General features: G+C 43.3%; 1 protein-coding gene across 1 annotated transcript in view; it reads right to left on the bottom strand.

Moving 5' to 3' along the window:
* LOC308318998 (receptor-type tyrosine-protein phosphatase U-like) overlaps positions 1–26,481 on the bottom strand; it is a 148,395-nt gene that overhangs the window by 67,887 nt on the left and 54,027 nt on the right. The window contains exons 3-7 of the mRNA XM_080768773.1: positions 19,433–19,704; positions 12,232–12,313; positions 8,830–8,945; positions 4,955–5,129; positions 1,902–2,195 (exon numbers count right to left, since the gene is read on the bottom strand). Of these exons, the coding sequence (XP_080624899.1) occupies positions 1,902–2,195; positions 4,955–5,129; positions 8,830–8,945; positions 12,232–12,313; positions 19,433–19,704 (939 nt within the window). The remainder of the gene's footprint in view (positions 1–1,901; positions 2,196–4,954; positions 5,130–8,829; positions 8,946–12,231; positions 12,314–19,432; positions 19,705–26,481) is intronic.

Raw genomic sequence — 26,481 nt, forward strand, 5'->3', positions numbered from 1 at the left:
GGAGGAAGTTTGCAGTGTAAGGATATTACAGTGAAGAGCAGGAAACAACACATCACCGAGCTAAAGACCAGCAGCACTGACCAAACCAACCACACCAACTGTGTGATGGTTCACATTTATACCCTGCAAGAAAATGATTCTAAGGGACTTACTAAATTCCTGTTTCCTATTTCATTCTTTGCATAAAAATACAATGTTAAGAGAAATAATAATTAATTACACATATCACTGACTCAAATCAGAATCAAACATATTGCTTTCCAAATAAACAACAATAATTGTACTTGATTCACTCAAACAAAGTTGCAACACAAAACAAACTCAAATACAATCACTTTCTCACACCTTTCATATCGCCTAGGAAATAAAATACGCAAGAAACTCCTCTGTAGCGAGCTTGTACTGTATTGCATCCAAACTGACTGCGAAAGCCATTTCCCATTAGTTTTTCCTCTGTCTGTCTGTCTGTCTCTCTCTCTCTCTTTCTCTTGAATGAAGAAATAGAAAGAGATGATGAATGAGTGCTGTGTGTAGCTGTAGGGAGAGGAGAGTATATTCAATATGTCACCAGAGAGGAGACTATAGCTTTAATATGTCACCAGAGAGGGCTGTAGAGGCTTAGGTGGAGCAGGGTTGGGAGGGATGTGAGGGGTGGTGGTGGAGACCATCAGCCATACAAAGACTGATGACCATGGAAGACGTACAAGGAACAGGCCTTTGGATAATAGGAGACTTCTCCATTGTATTGGCCTGTGTGTGTGTGTACACATACAGGGCTTTGTTCTCCCATGTTCTCCCACAGTTAGTAAGACAATTGATTCACTGATTGTTGCGAGAAATTAATTGAGGTTGAGGTTCGACTTGTGGAGCCCTGACTGATACAGGAACAGCAAAATATCGAGTCATCTTATTCATGTATTTAAGTGATGGACTGTCAATAAGTGTATATGTCCTGTCTCAGTGTGATTGTTCTAGTTCATGTGTCAGTATGTACTGGGGACTCTGCGGCTGTGTTTTCTACTGTGAAATTAATCTAACAAAATAGGGGCACGGTGGCCCCCTGGCACAGTCCGCTGCCTGCTGTTGCCTCACAGCTAGAAGGTCAGGGTTCGATTCCCGCCCGGGATCGCTGTGGGTGTGTTCTTTCCTCCATCAGTACCCGTACCCTAGGTGGGGTTGGCGAAAGGGCCTTTCTGTGTGGAGTTTGCATGTTCTCCCTGTGTGCCCTATAGGGCATAGGCTCCCGAACCTTTCAGTCCACCATCCCAAAATAACCAGCCAGCTGTTATCTGTTCAATTAGCATAAAACCAATGTCGCCACCAACATTGGTTCACAAGTTCACAAAGCACTGATAGTGAGTGTGTCTTTTTCCTTTGAGATAGTTTTATGAGAAGAGGACCTGATCAGTTCCAATGTGTGATTGAATGTGTTTGTTCCTGGCGGATCCTTGCTACAGATGCAGTGTTATAGTGAAACTGTGACAGAAGCGAGAGTGTCTGGCTGTCAAGAAGGATTTTTTATTATAAAAACATCCTTTATGGGATGATTTAGCCGAGCAGAATGAAGCTGTCCCACAGGAACGCTCTTAATCTGTCAATAACAAACTTAACTGAGAGTGACAAGTAAAATAAATTGTGCAATAAATAAGATATAATGACATTAACATAACATTGTTCACAAATTTGTATGGCTGCAAAAGTGTCACATCAGAAACTTTCCAAACGCGCACATATAATATGTGGAAGTATCTGATACGACACATTTTCAGCCATCTTCATTTGTGAATAATGGTGCGATCTAACATGGTTGGCAGTAAAATGCTGTGTCCTCAATACATAATGACCCGTAGCAGAGTATCTCCCAGCTCAGGCGCACAGCGTCTCAGGGTCTGCGACCTCACCTGCACATTTGGTCCTGCTAACGAGCGGTGGTCCGGGCGGTCCCGTGCCCCCCTCCCCGGGCCGGGTCAGCAGCACGCTGATGTGGTACTCCGTGTCCGGGTCCAGGTGCCAGAGCTTGTAGGTGACCATGTTGACGGCGTGCACCTCCGACCACGGGGACTGGTTGGCGCGGTACTCGATCTCCTTCCTGATAATGGGGCCGTCTCCCAGGATGGAGTTGGTGTTGAGCTGGATGATCAGGTAGGTGGAGCCGGCGCGCAGCAGCTGGGGTGGAGCTATGGGAGACGGGGGCACTGGGAGAGAGGGAACATGAGAGTCAAGGTTTTAATTTCACCATGTTGATACATAACTGGTACAGAGCAAAAAACACACGGATAACATAAAAGTCCATAGACTTGGCTGCCACATGTCACGGGGGGCACACAACGCCACACGTTGGAGCAGCTAACGCCGCTCAAAAAGCCATTAACAGCAGCACATACATCTTACAAAAGGAACAAGCGGAGGAAAAAAGAACAGCCAGGTATATGGCGCTGGCACAGGACATTTACGAACGACAGCGTTGGTTAACCCGATCCATATGCATCACATAAACACATCTGATGCTCCAAACGGCTTCAAACACGAAGCCACTGTGATGAAAGAAGAGCTCCTGCGTTGCTGTGAGGATTCATTTCAGAGCCCACCAGCAGAATGTCTGTTAGCAGGAGACACGTTTGGTACAATGAAGCGTGATGCATCACATCGCCAAATCCACACATCCCCCACAAAAAGAGTTGAAAGAATATATGACATATTATGAATTGCATATACATAGCATAACAAATAACATTATGACAAATACTTTGTCTGAACATTTATTACGCAGTGTAGTTATTAGAAAAGTGCAAGTAACTGTTCTTCATAAGGAAACCATAATTGCTTGGCTGCAAGCAATCATGTACATGAACACAGTTAATAAAGGAGGCTTCACAGACGGCGCAAACATTTTTTATTGACTCATTTCTGGTTCTTATTTAGAAAAGACATTCATGGAGATGGAGAACGAAATGATGAGTATAGGTAGGACCGTTTCAGTTAGTTTACTGAAAGTTTTTTATTAAAAAAAAGAAGTACCGGTAATAGTCAATCTATAATGTGTCCCATTGTGACGCTATTTTCTATGAGCTACAGTACATAGATACAATCTTCTTGAAATGATTTACCAACTTATTAGAATAACCTATACAGACACATGCTGCCACATGACATCTGAAAGCCAGTCATAGACCCTTACAAAAAGGCCAACCTAAAAGTACTCGGTAGGTGGAACTCTACAGCCTTCCTAGAAATGTACAAGAGTAAAAGAACAATAATTTGTCTTGGAAGTGCACTTGAGTAAGAGTATTGAAAAAAAAGTAATACTCGAGTAAAGTACAAATCCTCAGAATCTGTACTTACAGTAAGTACAGTACTTATTTACTCAGTTACTGTCCACCTAGCTCAGGCTGTGACGGATCCCTCATTCCTGTAGACACACTGCTGTCTATTATGGCTGCCTGCACTGAAGGCCTTCCACAATACCACCAGAACCTCATCATCTTTCACTCTGCCTTACAACAAGGTGATTTAACAAGGTACAGTAGTAAATCCCCCAAAATAAATAAATAAAAAGCCTTCAAAATGTGCTTAGGACCGAAAAGACGGAACAATACCATATGGGAAGAAAAAGTGCCAATATGTAATTCATGTGGAGCGAGAGTTGTGATTGGTTTGATGCTGCATTGCAATCCAGAGTCTGAACGTATTAAAAATAAGTGGATCCGGCTAATTAAAAGGATGTTTAGCCTCTCTTTAGTGGGAGAGGGGAGGAGATTTATGAAAGTCTTGTTAAGGATTCTGCTTTGCATTGTATGTAACATAACAGAGCAGAAGATTGGCAGCGCAGACGCCGCAGAGACTAATTAGACTAACAAAATAAATATTCCCTGCAACCGAAGTGAGGAAAACAACGGCCAGATAAAAAGCATACTGTAATACTGTATGTGTTAACTGAGAGAGTGGTGAGGCTCTCTGTATGTCTTTACTTCTTAGGATGGATTCCATGGCCTTTTATCAATGCATTTACTGCCTGCTGCTGTACTGAGGGTTTAGCAAAAATCTGGCAGAAGACTGCTCTGTGCCTCTGTCGCATACCAAACACTTTTTATCACTAGACTACCTTATCCATGCTGACCCATCTGTCCGTCTGTGGAGCAGTTGGACCAGACTGGTCATGGTGTGTCCTTATCTGTGTCATGGCAGGGCTGTCACAGCAGCACCATCACTCTGCAATGTTAGAGTGAGTGGAGCAATGGGACAGAGCGCATCATGGTGATGCAGGACTCCAGAGTCAAGCCAGTCAAAGTCTGACAACAAGCGTGCCTTGACAGTCAGTGTGACAAAAAAAAGAAGTATTGCATGGAGCTGTTGGTGGCAGCCACCTGCCACTCATGGATCCCTCTCACATCTGGAGGAGAACGCTGGAAGAGTTTAGAGCGAACACTGAGTCACCTCTTTTGTTCTTTTCCGTACAACAGCGTGCAGCACGGGGTGCGCACGCTTTTCCGACACACGAAGATCCAAAGCGGGGGGACATGCGATGCGATGTGAAAAAGCGATGGTCCGACATGCACTGCTCCCGTGCTTGCGGTTAGGGTTAGGTTAGGATTGAGGTTTCGGATCAATAGTATGTCGGAACTAAAGCCTGCACCCGTGCAGCACACTGAAGAACATGCTCTGGACCACTGTCTACATTTCACACCAAACTGTGTTTGTTTCATTCCAAATAAATTATGCTCCGTCTAAGGGGAATAGAAAACCTGTTATCAAACAGAATCTCATGTGTTGCTGTGAAAGATAAGGACAGGAGATTGACATGATGGAAAACAGACAGGAAATAAAATGATAAATGGAAAAACGGAGGGGGGAAGCAATACACTGGCATGGGAGGAAGATGAGGATGAGAGAAACAGAGAGACTGGCTGAGAGTGTTTGGCTCATGTTGAATTTTTTTTTTAATCAGTTTTCTAACCTTTGACGATGAGCTCAGCAAAGTTGGAGACCCCGGAGCCCCTGGAGGACTGGGTGACACAGCGGTAGAGGTCCTGATCTGCTCGCTGCACGCCGTCCAGCTGGAAGGACGCCACAAAGCGCCGGTGACTCAGGTGTTTGATCGACGCTGTGGATTCTACGTCCCCAGTGTGACGCTGGAGAGACAGGACAAGACGGGTCAGAGAACCAGGACACGCACACATGCACGCACAGTCGCACACGCACACGCACACACTCACACTCACACTCACACACACACACACACACACACACACACACACACACACACACACACACACACACACACACACACACACACACACACACACACACATACATACACAGTGATGCCAATCTATTCCCCGGAGCAGAGCAAAGTCAACCCGCTAACAATGTCACAACATAATGTATTTCAATTATCACTATGTGCACCGCTTCTTATTTGACTGATTACAAAGGATGACTGTTCAAGCGTGTGCCATTTAATTACAAAAGCAGGACCATCACTCCCCCATTTAATCACCCAAGATTACAATCAGGCATACTTTGATACAAACAAATGAAATCTGGTTAAGGTTGTAGTGATTATGAGGGGGGGATACATGACATGACATGAGTGTCATTGCTTAGTGAAGCTCATCAACAATGTCTCATTGGGCACTCGGTACAGCAGTGAAGTGGTACCCACCACCACAGCATCTAGGGTTTCAAATCCATTATTAACAGAAAAATGCACCATCAAACTTTCAGATGCTGTTTTTCTCCCAGTGTGGAGGAAGAATGCTTAGGATTTTTATTGAGATCTCTCGCCCTTGAAATATATAATCCTTGGTTTCTGTTATGTGGAAACATTAATAGCAATTCACAGCAGTTGTCCTCAAAACCACACCTACAGTCGAGGCAGCGCTCTATGATCACCAGAGGTGTTCGTGCTCGCGCAGCTGCCTAATTCATGCTCCGTCCTGCAAAGGTGTCGCTCACACAATCCGCGCATAGATCGACGCGCAATACCGTGGAGCGATGAAGTTTATATGTCTCGCTAAGGTGCGCCTCACAAGCCAACACACAAGTGGATGTTGAAACCAGAAAACAATACGTTTGTGGATCTGTTGGGAATTGAGGGAAGCCGGTCAAGAAGGTTGCTGCTGCTACATCCTCCCAGTTGGGGATAGGGTTAAATTGGGAGAAAATGGGGAAATAATGTATATTGAATGTATTTAAAAAATAATCTGTCTACATCAGTGTGTGAGGCTATAGAATAGGCAGCATCCTTCACATCTACAGTCTAAACAGCAAACCTTGAACATAATATTTGTCTTGTGTTCAAGACAAAACAAAGATGGTTTTAAGATGTTGAAAGACTATTTCCTTAGTGGGGACACTCGCAGCTCCCCACATAATTTGGTCTAAAATGCACTTTTTGACCAAAATGTAAAATAATCCACCGGATGTAAAAGAAAATAAAAAATAGTTAGGCCCCCTGCGCCCTCATCTACAGAACTTCAAAAGAAACATTTCATTCACGAGATCTGTACGTAGGCTTTCAACTCCATAAAACTGTCTTTGTTTTGGTGCGAAAGTGAAAGTGTATATATTTTTTTTTACTAAAAACAAGAGGCCACTATCTGGCCATTATGCTACTGTGGGGGAAATAGTGATAAGGAGAACTCCTTCTAAAGCTATATGGACCAGAGCTAGCCAGCCCTCGTAAACAGACTTGACACTGATTAGGGTGAAGAAGACGGCTGCACAAAAACAACACACTAACCCTCAATCATCTCCAGGACTTGGCCTGCAATGCGTCTCTCATGGGCTGTCTCCATTTATACCAGATTCCAATTGCAAAAAAAAACAGAGATGGTAGAAATCAAGGGTAAATAATAAGCATGGAGAGCGTGAGGTGTTAGGCTAACAATCTGGCACCTAATGGCAGCTAATTGGCGAGGCAACGGCAAAACAATCTGTTAACTTGTTAACTTGGCAGGAGCCCATGTGCTGAGATTGGACTGCAGCTGGCACTGCGGACATGAACACCAAAAGATCACAACAAATAATGGCAGCCGAGGCAGCTTGATCGGCAAGAACGGCCCTGACAGTCTCTTAAATGTGGGACACAGGCACAGGACATATATCAACATGGAGAGAGATGAGAGGCAAGTCACGGCACAGTTGATAAGACACCTGCATGGCTATGACAGCTAATTACCAGAGGCATCTGTCTTTGTCACTGTGCCGTGACCAAACCAACGGTTTCACATCAACCTCCCTCTGACGCCAACATTCCTGAGGGTTTCATGGTAGGGCGTAATAAGGTACGCCATCCATTATGTGAATCACACATCATCCTGGTTTCATACAATACAGAAGACCGGCCCCATGGGCCTATAGCGTAATTATCACATACTGTAGGTGGTCAGAGTGCATGTGAGCCTTGAACGTGCAGCTACTCTATAATCACAGCACCAGAACGGAACCAGAAATGATGACCCTGAACTACAATTCAACTTTCTTCAGGGCTGTTAGAAATGAAACAATGTCAGACCACAGAGCACCGTTTCCACCGGGGAGAGAGACCTTACTGAGGAATATATATAATCTAAAACAGAGGCTCAATTTGAAAAGAACCATTGAAGAGAGAGAGCGAGAGAGAGAGAGAGAGAGAGAGAGAGAGAGAGAGAGAGAGGAGCTCTATGATGATCTAGTAATAATTAATCCAGTGTTTCAAAGGCACTGGGGCTGAAGAAGCTCCCAGGCCTCTGTGGCCTGCAGTGCTTTTAGCTTTAAAACACTGTCTGGAATGCTTTATTTAAACACCGACACCTTCAAAGACAGAGAACGTTCATTTATGAAAACCACCGCTTGTGTTGCAAACACAGTCAATTTCAAGTGATTTTGTACCAAAATAAATGCTCTAAATGTAGGCTAAATAGGCCTTTACTTACAGTTCATTATTCAATGCACCTAAAGCCTTAAACCCATTTGGCAGAGTTATTCTTTATAATAATCCTGTGAAAAATACCTGCTTTCAATGTGCTGTGTTTTTGCTGAACTAAGTTATCTATATAGTAGCAACAACAGGGACAAGCAGGATAGAGAACTCATACAAGATACAGGATAAACAAGTGGAATTGGTAGTGATGAAACAAAAATAAATTGCAAACAAACAAACACAAGATAAATTATCTTTTTGGAGTTTAGCTCTCTCTTGAATGGAGAAAATGTTTAACCCATAACTAGATATGTTATGGTTACTAAAGAACTAGAGAGACCAGGAGAGATTGAATACACACTCTATAGCAATATTTTTAGTGATTTTTTATTTGTATTTTATTTTTTGTAGTCTTTTGTGGTAATTTGCCTTTTTTTGGCCTATTCTTAGCCACTTACAAAAAAAATTAGATGTCCCGATACTGTATCGTATCGGAAAAGTATCGGTACTTCTAGTATCGGTACCCTTATTTGTCATATCGGGTCATATCGGTATCTGCGAATATGCCAGTCTAACCACCGATGCCAGTCTAACCACCGATCCGACACAGGGGTAAGGGTATGGTAAATAAAATGTTGGGGCATGTGGAATTTGCTTTCGAGTTGCCAAAACCAAAACTGCAAGTGCACATATGAGTGAGGAGTCTGCTATAAACACAACACGAGATCAACATTGTTATCGGTATTCGTTATCGGCAAACACAGAAATTGTATCGGGATCGGATCGGGAATGAAAAAGAATCGGGACATCCCTACTAAAAATCATACTGTGGTGGCTGAATAATGCATACAGGGGAAACATTGCCTGCAGTGTACAGTTGTATAGTACAGTTTACTGTATGAGGTATGATGTTTGCCACCACTGACCTCCAGCAGAAACTTGTCAGCCTCAGCAGCACGGCCAGCAGCCACACACTGGAAGGTGGCATTCTGCCCTGAGTTGACCTCTTCATCTCCCAGCCTGGAGAAGTGAGGAGCCTTATCTAGAGAGACGGCAAGAGAGACACAGAGAGACACAGGGGGAGAGAGAGAGAGAGAGAGAGAGAGAGAGAGAGAGAGAGAGAGAGAGAGAGAGAGAGAGAGAGAGAGAGAAAAGGAGCATATGACTCAGCTGTTCACAAAGTCAGAGAACAAGACAGTGATTTTATCTTTACATATATCAACATAAATTCCATGTGGCAGAGAGCAGATTGCAGCATTAGCAGATGAGTTATATTATTGATGGATCTTTTAATGGTCCGACTCTTTTCCATTACTATCATGAATGTCATTACATTGTTCACAAGGGCTCTAATGCATTCATAACTTAATAAAATGCATAAAAGGTCAGGACTTGTATGAATTACCATTGATCCTCATAATCTCTGATATCCAAATAAACAAACAAGTTTGATATGAGTCCAATAATGTCCCTGTATGACTGACAACTGCTGGATGGAAAGAACTATAGTTATTACAAAAATGATTTAGGGTCTGATGGTTCCCCTACATACACACTGACAGATATGTTGAAATAATACTTGACTCAAACTTATTTAATTAATGTATTTGTAAATTGATAAAATAATATTGTTACATTATTATAAAAGTGATTTATTAGTTATTAATACTGTAAACACGACACTAGTTTCACTTTACCAAACAAAGACCTAAAGTATTCATATACTGTACATGGAATAGCCCTCAGTGTGTACGTACTGTATATACGGGTATGTATATATAGCCCCGATATATAAAATGTGAGGACATGGTGATTAAACTATGATAGGACTGTGACTCTCACAGTGAGAGTCAGAGTCCTGCAGGTTGACACACAGCTCTGAAAACACAATCTGTCAGTCCAGATGATTGACAGGGAGACATGTCACCTGACACTTAAACAAGGTTTAAGCATCAGGGAGAAGCAGATGTTTGAGGTCTGTGCGTGCGTGCGTGCGTACGTGCGTGCGTGTGGTTAAAATGCGTACACCACAGGTGTCCATGTTTCCTTCCAGTGACTCCTTCCTCCCTGAAGGTTAATTCATAATTCATGCCTAACGACAAGGCAGCACAAACAAACAGGGAAATGAGTGTGAACCAGACCCTACAGTTGGCATCATCTGCAGTGTTACACAGCTAAATGTGTCAAATCTTATCCCCGGGACTCTTTAGGCTGATAAATATTTCATTCCACTGAGTTTCAGAGTTGAACGTCTCGGTAGAGGAGAACAGAAAATGTCAAACGTACTGAGGTGTTTTAGCCCCAATTCAGATGGAGGCGGAGAAATGTGCATGTTTCTCTTTCTGTCTGCTGTTCTTTTGTAATCTCTTTCCTTCCTTTGAATCGGCCTCCCTGCAGTTTCCTCCCTCCTCCCCTATACGTGCGTGCCCGCTGCTTGCCAAGCGATGCGGGGCTGGCCGTGTACCACGCATCCGACATCGTGCCCAGGTCTTGATGAGAGTCTTAATTATTTAATGGTCATGGTGGGAGGATGTGGAGGATGCCATCTGCCTGTGTCTGGGAGAGATGGGGGGGGGGTGTAGCTGGGTGGTCCTACAGGAGAGGAAATTATCCCTGCCGGCGTTCCTCTAACCACATCGCCGGTGGTATCCTCTTGTTATCCGACGCCAAGAAAGGCTCCATTCATCCATTGTGGATGATTCTGTCCAAAACTCTGACAACAACAGTGGGAATATGTAAATATTAATAAGATGTGTGCTGTGTGGAAGACAGTGGGAACAATACCCTTCAAGCTCGTGTCAGTTATACGAGTCACCTCAAAGCAGAGCAGCAGTGTTAACTGCTTCTAAGAGTAAGTGTGTGTGTGTGTGTGTGTGTGTGTGTGTGTGTGTGTGTGGGGGGGGGGGGGGGGGGGGCATACTGAGCTCCAGTCCTCGTTTACACCAACGACACAGGGAAAGAAGAAAACTCTTCGACAGAAACCCTGCCACCGACTCATCTCAGAGGTTACGCTTCATGAAGCCACAAAGCTTCACACTCTCCGATGGCAAAACAATGTTTGTTAAAGTGCTCTAAACAAACATTAATAGATTAATAGTGCATAGACTTGGCTGCTACACTATGTTTGTTTAAATTGCTCTAAATCTAATTACAATTCCAAAGACTTGGCTGTCATAGGACGTAATTCCGAACGCCAGATGTTGATATTGGAGCCAGCACAGTGAAACCCTCCACATTTATTGTATCCAACGAAGGCATGGGGAAAGAGTATGTTTTGCACTCCGTCCGTGTGTGAGTCCGTGTGTGTGAGAGTCTGCCCGTCTGTCCGTCCGTCTGTTATCAGCTAATCTCCGGCACCGTTAACCCGGCCAAATTTTGCACTCACACTCCCTGGATGCCAACGATGAACCTCGATCTGCCCCAAATCTTCCAGAACGGCCTGTTATAGCGCCACCAGGAGGCCGACTTCTGTCTGGCTCCAAAACTGTGGAATGCACTTCCCATTGCAGTCAGAACTGCAGCATCACTCCCAATCTTCCGCCGTAGTCTGAAAACCCACCTTTTCAGACTCCATCATGGCCCATAGCACTTACCCCACCCCCTTAGATAGCATTTCTGTAGACTTAGATAGCATTTGATACAGACTTATAGCATGTTATGTAGACAGCACTATAATTGCATTGTATGTAGTCATAACACGTCATAGTATATATGTATAGCATAGTAGTATAGATGTATAGTTTATATGTATAGCTTCATTATATAGATATTCCACTGTTACTTTCTTAGCTTACGCATGTTTCTTGATAAATGTTTTTATGTGATGTATTCCCATGCTTTTTTGTTCTTGCTTAATGTAAGTCACTCTGCATTAAGAGCGTCTGCTAAATGCCTAAATTGTAAATTGTAAATTGTAAATTGTCTGTATCGTAGTCAGTCACTCATATTTGATACAGTGTTTGCGGCAAAAATGTAACCAATCAACGATTTCTCACTGTCAGTTGATTGATTTTTCTTATTTCTTATTTGACGCAATATAAAACAAGGTCGTCTACATTTCATGAGCTTTCATTAGTCAGGTTTCACCTGACAAAAAGTCTATGGGAAGGGAATACAAAATGGGGGAAGCAAACACGACCCAGCTAGGATGGGTAAATTATGTTTGACTTCAGTGCTCTATTAGAGCCCTTTTGCTGTGAGACACCTCAGGGCAGACATAAAGGTCAACCTGCCATTCATGTCCTCCTCGTTGGCCCAACTCTTCTAGGCCTAGTCAGCCTCTTGTAATAGTTCCTTGTCCTTCAAACGGTGTGTGAAGTGACACTTACAGCAGGGGTAGTTCAGCAGCATGATGTCGTCTATGGCCATGTAGCCTCGCCGCTCCCTGGAAACAGCCGCCTCAATCAGGACCTGTGAGAGTGGGAATTAGTCGGTCTCATTAAAAACATCAATAATTAGACATTGCATAAAATAAATTCCCAGCTCACTGATTCTAGTGATTGTTTTGTCACTGTTTTTCTTATTCAGTCATGGAACACATGAGCTGAAGGACGCCATCACATCTGGCCTCACAGCGCTTCAAACTGAGACCATCACATCTGGCCTCACAGCGCTTCAAACTGAGACAAACACTAAACTGCAATATTCAAATGGAACCGCCGAGAGGCAGAGCAGACTCTATTGCACTTTCAGTGACAGAAACATTAATTAGAAAACAACACTATCTCCACACCATTGAACAGCTACTGACCCGAAAGAGGGAGAGAAAAAGCAGGGTAGACATGAATGTAGGCGGAGGCAGAGGAACAGAGAGATGTACAGTATAATGTCTTGTTTTGATCCTCCGGTGGCCGTGAGAAAATAATGACTTCATCAGGAGGGCTGAGGTGTTGTTTGGACCCTCATTCAGCATCCTGGACGCAGGCTGCTGTGGAGCCATAACGGAGGATACTACAGCTAGCACAGAGGTCATGGGACTCAGCGGAGGTCAACACTCCATTGTCCTGTTGTGGACCAATAAGGTCCACAACAGGACCCCCAAGAGAACCCATGGCCTACCGCCAAACCTAATCAATATCAAATCACTGGCCGCAGTAATGGTGAGACGGTTATGAGACACCGGGGTGATGTTTGTTTTCCCAGCACAGAGGAAGGCCTTCCGTCCACACATTTGATGGAAGGGAAGCTTTGAATTATTGTTTCTCATAATCTTCTGACCTAAAGGTGGATAACAGCTACAGCTGATGCAACTTAACACTTTGACTTCCACCAAAGACTCGCTAGTCCCTTTACTGCCGCCCGGATGCACGCGTCTATTACTTTGAAAACCTTCACTTTGACTTCCCAAAAGATCAGGAAGCAAAATCACCTATAACTAATCTGTCTAACAAACTTTTTAAAGTCTTCAGAAGCGTTAATATTGTTTCAGCAAATACACAGAGCAGAGTGTTGCCTATCAATGGGAAACACTGTTTCACGGTAGATATTATAGCAAGACCATTCTGAATCAATAAAACACTACAATTCACGTCATTTATGTCAATGGCAGGATTCAACATTGGAAAAATCCACTTAAATACGTCTGCCAACAGTTGCAAACACGGTCATAGGTGATATGCCTTACCTCAAGGGTGTTGAGGTCATACAGATTGGGGGGCTTATTGTCTTTACTCAGTCATAAATCAAGATGTGTTCTAATACCTTGTGGCCAATTTGTTTTTTCTGCACCGCATGGCGATGATACACAGATTATCTCCCCCAGACCAGAATGTGCAGCGAACACACCAAATCACACGAGCACAACAACATCTTCTGGGACCTCTGCCCCAAATTCCAGCCTTCCACCGTCAGCAGAACAGATAGTGATCCTCCAGAGACCTGGGAGGGAGAGCTCTCATTACAGCAACAATTGCCGTGACGACAGCCCCGAGCCATACGTGACCTTAGGGCAAATTAAATGCCTTACACACACACCTGGTTGGGATGTGAAGAGATTAGGGTAAAAAAGAAGGGGGGCTTAGAGAGGGGAGGGGGGTGAGAGGTGAAGTACAACAGGGGCTGGGTGAACTGGGTGATCTTGTTATTTCTCTGGGCACCACAGACAATCTGCTGTTTCTTTTCCTGGACGACATTGGAACCTGAACCTAAAGAGGCATTTCAGATGGAGGATTACATTAGCATTTGCCATTTCCATCTTTTTGTAATTTTATAAGCCTCCATTATTTTCCACCTGGTTAGTGCAGCATTCTCCCCTTTCATTTCTATCTGTCTCTCTTACTCTTTCACACGTCCTCTCTCCCTGACAGAGCCATTGACGGTCACAATATTATTGCGTCATGAATATCTGTGAAAATAATCGTCCAGATATGGCCGATTTCGATATGCTACCGATTATATTGTGCATCACTAATTAGCACCATGTTTAATTCAAAGCTCAGGCAGTGAGCTGGATTTAATGGCAGACAGAAAGGCAGAGACAACAAAAAAATACATTGGAAGTCTATGTGAAGGAGCAATTATTCTCTGCCAAGCTAAAACACTCAATGAGGGATTGATTGCAGACTACGGTAATCTTTAATTGTTTGAGCCATTAGGACATCGGGTTATTAAGAAGGAGACTTTTGGAGCATTTGTTTTAATAAACAACCTTCCTCCTCAGACTTTTATTGAAAGCCACTTTCCTGGTGGAACATATCCATTCCATATGCCAATAGTCTATTCTAATGACTGGTTAGTCACTTTCAGAAGAAGAGAATACACTGGACAGGAAAAAAAAATCTGGCAGCCAGTGATTTACAGTTAAAAATAAAATGGCCATTACGAGAGCCTAATAAATTACTGGGTAATGTTAAGACTATTAGAAGGGCTTGCTATGTATCCAGAGACATTTAATTTGTCCCTGTAAAATATTTAGTCACATGGACATAATGAAATGGTAATGCCTGTGTGCTCCCTGTTAAGAGACAGAGGGGAAGAGGGATAGTTCCTCAAACAGCTAGAAATATGGCGGGGGGGGGGGGAGAATATGGGGGCAGCCAAGAATATGGAATATGGACTTTTTAATGTTTGCTTTAAGCATGCCCCTCCCCCCCACCATTCTGAAACAAAATTAGTTGTATTTATATCGGCCACATGTCGTCTTACGTTGTCATTTAGTGCCCCTAAACAAACAGTCCATAGACTTGGCTGGCAAACGATTTACGGCATAAGTGCTCTAGACAAACATTAACGTAATCTAGACATAAGTGCTCTAGACAAACATTAACGTAATCTAGACATAAGTGCTCTAGACAAACATTAACGTAATCTAGACATAAGTGCTCTAGACAAACATTAACGTAATTTAGACATAAGTGCTCTAGACAAACATTAACGTAATCTTCAAAAGACACGTATTGGAGGGGCTTGCATGCACTCCACAAAAATACCACCTTCCTTTAAAAGAGATGTCAGCAAGGTGAAAAAAATCACCCCCGCGTTTAGTGAGGGGCGCTCTTATCATCGTACATCATCATACATGATCAGAATTTGCGTCCTCACCTTCGTCTTCAATATTTGTGTTACGCAATGTTTGTGTTTACACAAACACTCAAAATTGTCCATTGATTGTCAATGGCATTTAATGTTTGTGTTAGAACAAAGTTTGTGTTTACACACACACACACACACACACACACACACACACACACACACACACACACACACACACACACACACACACACTAAAAGCTGGACATAGGAATGCTCAAAAATAGCAGGTATAAAGCGAAGTGATAAGGTGTATAAAAGGAGGACAGTAAACATGGAAACAAATGTGTGGTAGAGGGAAAGACGGAAGTGGCCTTCGAGACGCTGTTGAGGATCTTGATGGGCCCAGATAACATCTTTAATATTTGATAACAAGGTCCCCCAGCTATCACAGACAGCACTACCAGAGAGAGAGAGAGAGAGAGAGAGAGAGAGAGAGAGAGAGAGAGAGAGAGAGAGACCACAGATCTCATTGATCAGATTGCATTATGATCACTGCAGGGCCAACACTAAACCAAAGTCCTTTGAAGTCACAGGTTGCATTCAAGACATGCTAAAGACACTCAAGACTCTCTCTCTCTTTCATCACCTCCTCTGCCCTCCTGTATCCCTGGAGTCCTTGTGCTCCTGGGAGTAGCACTGGGCTGGCACAAGACAAAGGACCTTATTTTCGCCAGTGATAGAACAACTTATCCATAAACCTCTTTGCCTTTCTTGAGGGGCCCTATATGCCCAGCTTTGTGTGTTTGTTTGAGATGATTTGATTGGCAGCAGTGAGCACGGAATGTGATGTATGATGATGATGTACGATCATAAGGGCGCCCCTCACTTCACATGAGTGTGATTTTTACGATTTTGAAAAACATATTAAAATTGTTCAACTAGCCAATGTATCAACACGTTGTGAGCTTGTATAATGGCTATTTGAATTATCCAAAAATGCTTTTTAAAATAGTAAAAAAGGCAAAGAAGTTTAGGGAAAAGGGGTTTAGCACCAGGCCCGGTTTGGCCATCGGGAGCACCAGGACGATTCCCGGTGGCCTGCCTCCTAGTGGCCTGGCTGTCCAAAATAAATAAATATATATATATATATATATATATTGTTGTTTTTTTTATCAGGTCAGGCCAGCAAAAAATAAATCTCTCCTAAGCTCAGGCCAGGCCAGCCACAGTCAATTTCAATTCAATTCAGGCAGTGTTGCTGCAGCACAACTACGTTGTGGTCTTGTGTTAATGGAGGGAAGAAGTTAATAATATAAATAACATCAGATGGTACATTTCTCATGTGAAATTACTGTAAAGGCCCCCAAAATGTCCCCCAAGGGCCCCCGCGCCGTGTGGCCTGCCAGGGCGTATAACTCCCGGCCTGATTTGGAGTCCCACTCCGGGCCTGTTTAGTACTGATGAAAATAGGGCCCAAAGTCTCCTCTCATTCGTCAGGTACAGTATAACAGGTTGCTGCAATTGTTGATTTGAGATGACTTCTCAGAGCTACTGTAGGAAAAGGGGCTGTATTGCTGTAAGGTGCATGGAGTAAATAAATGAGCGTCGTTTTGTCAAGAAACTCAGTGCAGTTGTTGCTGGCCGACCACTGGACCTCCTCAGCTCCACTCATCCATTGACTCAGTCACTTCAATCTCAGGCTGCTCTGTTTAAACTGGACGTTGCACTGCTCATTCCTGCTTGCTTTTGCTGCTGCTCATGCTGCTGCTGCCACTCTCATCCCTGCTGTCTTGCTCAAACACTCACCCTCCACCACCCCAGCTACCTCATGTCAAACACTCACCCTCCACCACCCCAGCTACCTCATGTCAAACACTCACCCTCCACCACCCCAGCTACCTCATGTCAAACACTCACCCTCCACCACCCCAGCTACCTCAGGTCAAACACTCACCCTCCACCACCCCAGCTACCTCAGGTCAAACACTCACCCTCCACCACCCCAGCTACCTCATGTCCTTCTGATATGAACAATAATGCCAGCACACGGCTAGCACTCTCAATATCACTTGACACTGATCATCCCCTGTATCAACCTCATGCCATCAGGACAAAGATACAGAACCTTACCCTGGAAAAAGGTTTGTTTCAGTTTTGTCCCCTCAGCCATCGCGGCATTAAACAAACTGCCCCGCCGATAGGATGGTTCTGTACACAGTGGGGAACTCATGTTTTTGTTTGTCTTGGTGTTATGTTTTTCTGTGTTATGTGTTGTTTTTGTTGTTGTTGAACAGAACTGTGAAGATGAATATCCTTCGGGACAATAAAGATTATTATTATTATTTTGCATCTGCAGTTTATGTATGGGGAATAAAAAGCAGAGCCAATTAATTGTCAAATCATAATAAGTATATTGCTCATTTTATATTCAATAAAAATAAGTTATCCTTCATTCAAGTTGTCCTTTATCCATTGAGGAGTTGTCCTTGCATAACTGAATATGGAAATTGAAGTGCAAGGAGGCAGGTAGATTAAACTGCAATATCTCTAGGACCTCAAACATTAGCAATTTACCACCACTTTAAACACAAAGAGTATAAAGACGAAAGCTAGCCTAAAACTAACCCATTAGTCATTTGAAGTAGTTCTATAATGGCAGTTAAAGCAGTTTATCTCTCATCTCCTTCCTGTACTCTTTGTCTGAAGCCTCTGATTGGCAGTATCGGCACCATGTGACTCACCTGCTATGTGATTGATAACAGCATTGATCGGCAAAGATTGTAATCCTTGTGTCGTGACAGATGTACTGAGATGAGTCTCCAAGCAAATGTAATACTGAGAGAAAGAGCAAGCTCATCTGTGCTCTGCAAGCATCAGTCATTATCGATGTCCTTTTCCTTGGTTTAAGGTCAACATTAACTGCACCGCTGCTGTGCGAGCGTGTGAGACAAACGTGTGTGTGTGTGTGTGTGTGTGTGTGTGTGTGTGTGTGTGTGTGTGTGTGTGTGTGTGTGTGTGTGTGTGTGTGTGTGTGTGTGTTGTGTGTGTGTGTGTGTGTGTGTGTGTGTGTGTGTGTGTGTGTGTGCCCAAGCCATGTTTGTTCCTGTCAACTTTAAATATCCCTCACTGTCAGATTGCACTCTGTTGGTTGGACAGTGTCACCCTACCTTGAGTCCATGTTTGTACAAAGAGTGACTACTATTTACACAGTGAAGGTCAGATCTCGTGGAACCAAATGGAAGTTAATTAAGTCGGAGGGATTGACAGTTCTCGATAAAATGCACACTACTCAACTTAATTGCTTTCTGACAGCTCTGCAGAGTTAGCAGAAAATATAAATTGGATTTATGGACTGGGATCTCTTGTGTCTAAGTGCTGGTGGCTTATGCAGAACTACACAATACACCAACGCACCTACATTGTCTTATGTTCAGCTCTCCTACTTAATCAGACCCATTTCCTTGAACAAAATGTCAATAAATATATTGTTTAAAAAATAAAAAATAAATCACGTATCATGTATAGTTAATCACTGACACCAAGGGTCGTACAGTCCTTACATTTAACCAATAAAACTAAACAGCACCTCCTTTCCATAGACCAGGGCTGTGAAACTCATTTTAGGCCACTGGGCTGATTGGGGAAGATTTTAACTTAATGCTCATTCACACGTGAAGGAATTGTGCACTCAGGATGATCACAAAAGAGGGGTCAAATAGGTACAAAGTGAGAAATGTCCAGTTGTCCACATAAATAAAAAAATAAAAAAAGGTAGTAGTAAATGTCCACTCTGGTTAAAGTGACCGATAATTCAACTATAATATGTATGATGATAAGATATGTATGCTTTGGACAATTTCTGGTTACTAGAACATTGTGGGAGCAGCACTGAAGGTTTGAACTTTTACTACGTGCCTGGTGATTGTTTACAATGTGATACGAATTTAGGTCATTTTATCCTCACACTGGACAACACTAGATAGGTCAAAGCTAAATGAGATTGAATGTACATACATGTCTCACCTGGTACTCATTATATGTAGTGAAGACATTTCTCACCTGGTACTCGTTAGGCCAGAAGGTGCTGACAGCCAGCTCCACCTGGTGCCACTGTTTGCCATGGGAACCTGACGTGTTCCACACGGGGCTGCCCAGCGGGCCCCCGTTGACTCGCACGTACGCCCGCAGGGCCCCCGGACTGTGACCGTCACGGCTGTACAGGAAGTAGCTGAACTGGACGCAGTGCGTGTCGTTTTCACTCAGCGTCTGGAGCAGCAGCTGGGCACGTTGCCCCGCAGCATGCTGGGAGGAGTTCACCAGCATATAGGACCCTGGAGGGAGCAGAGAGAGAGAGAATGTCAGGCAGGGTGATGGGCCAGCTAGTGCAGGAATGTATTGATGGCATTCAAATTTCTGACTTTATAGGGCAGCGCCATACGTTCTGTTTTTCTGTTTCTGTGTTTGCCATTTTCAGCTGTATGCCACTGCAAGTGACAACAAAACAATGCTTGAATGAAAAATGTCTTCCTACCGGGGGACCTAGAAATGTCAAGGCTTTTACAGCTGAAAAATGTTGGCAATACACTGCACTCCTTTAAATATGTGTGAAGCATCAAGAACTATTGCAGCCTGTGAAACTTTGTATTTGAGCAAGACATGAACCATTAACCGAGACAATGACCCTAACATCAAAAAGATCCAGTCCATAAAATGGAAATGATTCTCCAACAAGCCATACAAAGACAAAGACATACAAACTCCAAAGTGTCCAAGTCATATTGAACGGTCTGTCTGTCTGTCTGTCTTTCTGTCTGTGTGCGTGGCACAAGACTAATACACAACCACAAATACATTCACAGACTTACAGTTGTGGTTGTACATGCCGGTACAAAAGGAGATTATAGTGAAAGAGTGATGAGAGAGAGTGATATCTAGAGAGCAAGACTTAGAGAGGTATAATGAACTCTACATAAATTGAGGGAGACAGAGGGAGGTCTGCTAGCTCCTAGAAAAGAGAGATTCACAATACAGTACCTCCACAAGGACCGTTCTAATCAGGATAACATAACCCTATTGCCCCTCGCCTAGCATCTGTCCTGCATAGCGTCCATGTCGGCTAACGTGATTAGCACAACAATGATGCAAGACCTTCAGGCGTACAGACATAATCAGGCCTGTTGTCTTTGCACTCCCAAGGTCTTTATGTTCCTGAACACAGCAGACCATGGACAGCTCCATGTCAAAGTGACCCTGAGCAAGACACTTCATAAAAAAATTGTTATACAAAAATATTCATACAAATATCAATATTCTCCCCTTATGACAGAATAAAAATGTGAATGTTGTCCACCACTGTGAGCTGCATTATTGTCTGTGCCTACAAACCACAACCAAGGAGAATTCCAAGTAGTAATATAAAAGCGGTTCACCTTACTAGCATGCCAATGTCTGACGAACAACCTTTATGAAGTGGTGAAACACAATCCTGTGTGTGTGTGTGTGTGTGTGTGTGTGTGTGTGTGTTTCTCTTATGTGGACATAAATAAATGATTAAAATGTGTGTGTGTGTGCGCGCGCGCGCGCGTTTTGTGTATTCTTTGTAGTTGTAAATCTAATCGATTGTCCTAATGAGACTATTCCAAGCCCATGAAGCCATGTTGAATAATTATAATCCTGCTGATTGATGAGGCTGCAGTGGTCCTGTTCTGTCCACTTACACCCTGGATATGTTCTTTTAGCTTTAATATACAATACATGCTATTAGCGTGTTTCACTTAACTCAACAGCCAAAATAATGCAGGGAAACAGCCCCACTCACTCCATCGCCCTTTACGCTCCATTAACACTCCAAATCAACGAGAGGTGCAGTTATTATATGTGATAGCTGAGTGGAAACCATGTGTGAAAGAAAGAAACATGCATGCCGGGGAGTCGGGGACACATACATACCATGCAGTAATTATTTAAATGAATAAGTCGCTCAAAATCTGCAAGCCATTTTAGGCACAATCTAATTTCATATAGGCTATGGTGGTGTCTGGGGAACCTCAGGGGTCTGCGAGTGGGTTTCAAGGGGTCCCCAGAAGAATGATTCAGATTATAGGTTTCATTCACTCCACTGTTATCTCCCACCTATAGCTATAGACACTGACAGTTTTAGAATGATGAACTAGATCTAATCTAACAATAAACATCTCTTCTGGCACAAATCTGTCTCAAATGGGGGTCAGGGTATAAATTTGGGGGTCCTGCACCTGAAACTATTTGAAACATTAACACATGGCATACTACGCCATGAGACAGAGAGCACGCCATAAGGAGAGTTGGAGGACGACAGTAGAAAGAGATGCTACGGTACAGATTGGATGATTCCATTCTGTGCCCCATGTGACAGCGGTGAGATTATTTTGGGACACAGTGGGCGAGGAGAGGAGTGGATCTCTCTGCGATGGCGTTCTGCCCAGTCCTTGCCTCCACTGTGCCCATCTGTTTCAGGAGGACTTGAGAGTGAAGGCACAGTAGGTCATCAGGGCCACGACCAAGAACGAGAGTGACATAATGTCAGGAAGAAAAAGATAATCATAGTGAGAGCCACACTCCCTGACATGTTGGGAGCAAACATGAAATCCACATTCTGGGACAAAAAGACAATCCTATAAAATAAAATAAAGAGGTTTTGAAGACCTTGTGGAGGTCCACGGAGTGTTCAACTGTAATGTTACTGTACTGTGATTGGTCCAACTACAAAGGGTTATAACACTGAAGTGATGGCTTATTAAAAGTGCAACCTTGAGCTCAATCATTGAGCCTTTCACTGGATGCCCATTGCCCGGTCAATACAGAATAACTTATTTTGAAAACATCAGAGAGCCAAGCAGCCTGTTTACCATTTACACTCATTATGGAGAAGTGAAGAATCACTTTTAAGTATCTCAGTAGGAACTGTACTGTGATGCTATATATTATCATCAGGTCTGTGATTATACAGTACACCTTCACGCTTACCTTCAATGTGGTGACAGCATTTGAGAAGTGTTAATCACTACAGCCTTGTAAAGTCAGTGTTCTGGGTAAAGCTATTCTCTTTTCTTTTTCAACTAAATTCAGAATCTCACTTTTGAGACTGTTTAGGTTGAATTCTTTTCTTTAAAAAAAGGCGAACCGCGGGGAAAAAGGCACACATCAAATAGTATAGTTTTTATTACAGACAACAGACTGACTAAATGGTGTGATGAGGTAAACTTGTGTCAGCAGAGACACTGCAGTGTTTTAAGCAACTCTGACATTCATACTCACAGTTGTTTGTCCCTGTAGACTCAGAGTGAATATGCAAATGATGAGCTGTCACTGGATATACTATAAACAAAGACTTGCAGCAACGAACTGCAATAACCATAAAACCTTTAGCTGAGTATTGTTGGGTATTTTACCTGTTTGTAAGACAATCTCAGTGACCAGAATTAACTTAAGATCTTACACTTACAGTATATTCTCTTCTCAACACAAAGCAACATTACTTGTCAATCAACAAAACCTTAAGCCAGTTCAATAGAGTTCAATAGACGTCATGTACGTATCTCTCTTATACTAGGACCATGGACATAGGAGTAAGGCTTTTGTATGTTTATCACCTTGTCTTTTATCTTATCTAAAGATCCACACAGCAAAAGGAGTCTCGATGGCCACATTTTACTGGAATTCTAGCAGCCACTATTTGAATGAAGACATCATCACATCTTGAGGCATATACACACCTCACATACAGTACACACGCCACTACATTATGACCTTTCATGAATTATGCTTCAAAGCACAGTGAAATCTGATAAAGCGCCATCCATTCCTCTGTGCTCCTCTCAAGGGTACGGGAACATCCATAACAAGATTAGGACTGATCCAGCACATCATGATTCACATGGAGCAGTGGTGGACCCGACCCTGGTCACAGGCTGTGGGCGACACTATCTGTGTCAAGCCACGATGGAAAAACGAGAGACTGTAAGAGAGAAAGGTTGAGATTAGAGGTAAGAGCGATTGTGGACCCGAATAATAGATAGGAATCATCAGTGAGCCGGAGAGAGGAGGGACTTCAGAGAATTAAAAAAAGAGGGGTGAAGGTAAAGGAGAGGCAGAGATGGAAGACCCTGACAGCACACTGAAGTAGTGTAGACTGTAGAGGAGCTACACCTTTTCACTCTCTTGTATGTCCTCTTCCCACATGCTGTACCGATACCTACCACTCCACCCACTCTCCTCTGCGTCAAGGTCAGAGCACAAGTGCTCTCAACGAATACCGGAAGACTCGCCCCGGTGCTTGCCCGTTTTTCCTCCCGGAATTGTCAGGGGGAAAACTTAGTAAGTTAAGTGGCCTCACAGTTCTGGTAATATTTGTTTACAGTGCTCTAAACTAACATTAGAATGTCCATAGACTTGGCTGCGTACTTTATGCATGTTTGAAGTGCTCAAAAAACAAACATTAAAAGTCCATAGACTTGTCTGTGCTCTAAATGAACATTAAAAGTCCATAGACGTGGAGGCCATATGAAAGAATTTCAAAAGCCAGAATCTGATTCTATCAAGAGAAGTGGTCATTAAATTGGAAATAATATTATAAATGTAGGACAGTGTTACACATACTCCATATACACACATACACTTGTTTCATATGCATACACACATTCTATAGATCATGTTTCCTATCTTTTGTACATCAGGTGGAAGACCACTCCACCCCACCCCCTCATTTGAACATTGACATTCTCTTGACATTCTCTATATTCTGTAGAACAATTTGGCCCTCAAGGCATTGATATTTCCCAATGACAAGAGGTTTATGGTCTGACAGACATTTGATAGTCTCTCTGAGGCTTCCAGCTTCAAGTCTCTCAATCTGTCTGTCTCTCTCTTCTTTTTTAGCATGTCTGTCAGTCTGCCTTTGTGACTTTCATATACGGTATGTCCTCTCTGGGGGTGGGGTAACTACCTGCCAGTGGGGAGTGTTGGCTGATGAATGAATATCAACATCCTAATACTGGGGGGTCAAATTATGACAGGCAATTCCTGCTGTCAAAAAATACTTTGTTTGAAATAGACACTCATGCTTTCCAAGGTGTGATTTGGGGTCCTAAGGATGAATACAAAATGAATATCATCATCTTAAAACCAAAATGTTGAATTGTGGGTTTGAGCTCACATGCCCTTTTGATGTCAATCAAAAGGGGGGAGTAACTACCTCGGGTTCTCAGGAGTGTTGGCTGGGAGGAGGAGTAGGACTAAGGCCATATATATTTGCAACTGAATGGCTGGAAAAATGGGACATGGCCAAAGCATTTCCGGGGGTCCCCAGAACCCCTGCTCTATAGTCTCAAGACTGATCTGTCCGATATTTCATATTCCATCATAATTGGCTAACATTTGCTTCCAAAGTTTGCAGGATTGGTCCGTTTTGAACAAAAAGCCTCAAATCATGAACGCAGCTTGCTATTTACGTGACATTTTTCACACACTTTCCTACTAAGCTGAGGAATAAATCCCACCCTTTTCACATTGGCCTGTTATAGCACCACCAACACTGGGATTTTTGCAAAACACATTTTTGGAACAAAATGCCTCAAATCATCTAATTGCCAACAAAGGCGTAAGAACAAATGCACCCTTTTCACATTGGAGACTTGTGCCCCGAGGGGGACACTATCCAGGGAGTTGACCTATATACATTTCAGATTTCACTATGTTGAAAATGTATCACAACACTACACGGTGTGTGTGTGAGAGATTGAATTGAATGAGACACAAACCTTTTTTCTTTTTTTTTTCTCTCTCTTTGTGTGTCTGCTTTGATCTTGAATTGTCTTTCTTGGAAAGTTGCTTATGCATGTCTTTGTTTCACCCTCTTTTTCTCTCAGTTTATTTCTATTCAAAATATGCAGCAACAAGAATGGAAAAGGGGGTTGAGGGGGTCAATCACTTCATCAACTTCATCCCTCAGAGAACAATCCGTCCAGTCCAGGGTGTTTTAAAACATGCATTAAGACACACACAACACACCCTGAGCCGTCATCTCCAGGGCCGCGCTGCTGCAGCTCTGAAAAATGCCTCCACTCCACTACAATGCAATAACAGGCCACAAGGTGACAGGATGAAAACTATTGCACAGAGCCACAGGCCATCCTTAGCCTGCTTCTGCTTCCACTCCTCCACTTCTCCGACACCTCATCTTCACACAATGTCTACCTCCACCCCCCCCATCCACCTCTCCACCTCTCATTCAAAGCAGATTCTGCTGGGAAGGGACTGGCCCGTCTCTCGCTCTCCCCAGGTCTTTATCACAGAGGTGAGGGGCCGGTAGACAATTACCCCAGGCCCTGGGGACGGCCACGGTACACGCAAAAGTAGGTTTCAGACAGGATAATGAATGGAATACAAGTGTGGCTATTGTAGGAGTAGACTGTGCCTCGCGGCACTTGAGGAAGGTAAGGCTACATCAGCTGCTGTAACCTCGCCAGGGAGAGGAGGAAGTTTGGCGGTGTTGACCTCTGGAATTGTCCTCCGGGCTGCTGTCAGAATCAACTGGCAGGTTGACTCCAGAGAGGAGAGGATGAGCGAACAGAGTCTCCTATCTTTACACCACAGCTCGTGACACTGGCTGTCATATCATCCATTCTGCAGCGTGTCTCAATCTATCCGTCTGCCCTGGCCAGAGAAAGGAAGGCTTATAAAACCCAAAAGACCCAGAGCACAGACAATTCCCTGCCCATCCCTGACTGCTGCTTTTCTGGGGGTCAAAAACAGCCTGCGTGTTGAACAATGCACCTTCAAGTACCTTAAGAAAATGGCTTTAACTCTAATGTAAATATACTGTACACAAGATATTACAATATAATACATTGATATATGATGAACCTGCATCAGTGTGAAAGGCTCCAAACACTCCCTCAGTAGTTCCTGTGAGATGAAGGCAACAAAACAGTCATGAAGCCTGAGAGCTCCTACTGCTATACGGCTTCACCTCGCACCGCCGTTGCATATGTATATAAATAACCCAGCAGTAAATCTTCATCATCACAGCTCAATAGAACACAGGCCTGGGCCCCAGCGCTGCATACTGC

Source organism: Protomyctophum bolini, assembly GCF_963924005.1.
Source record: "Protomyctophum bolini genome assembly, chromosome: 7".
Classification (NCBI taxonomy): Eukaryota; Metazoa; Chordata; class Actinopteri; order Myctophiformes; family Myctophidae; genus Protomyctophum; species Protomyctophum bolini.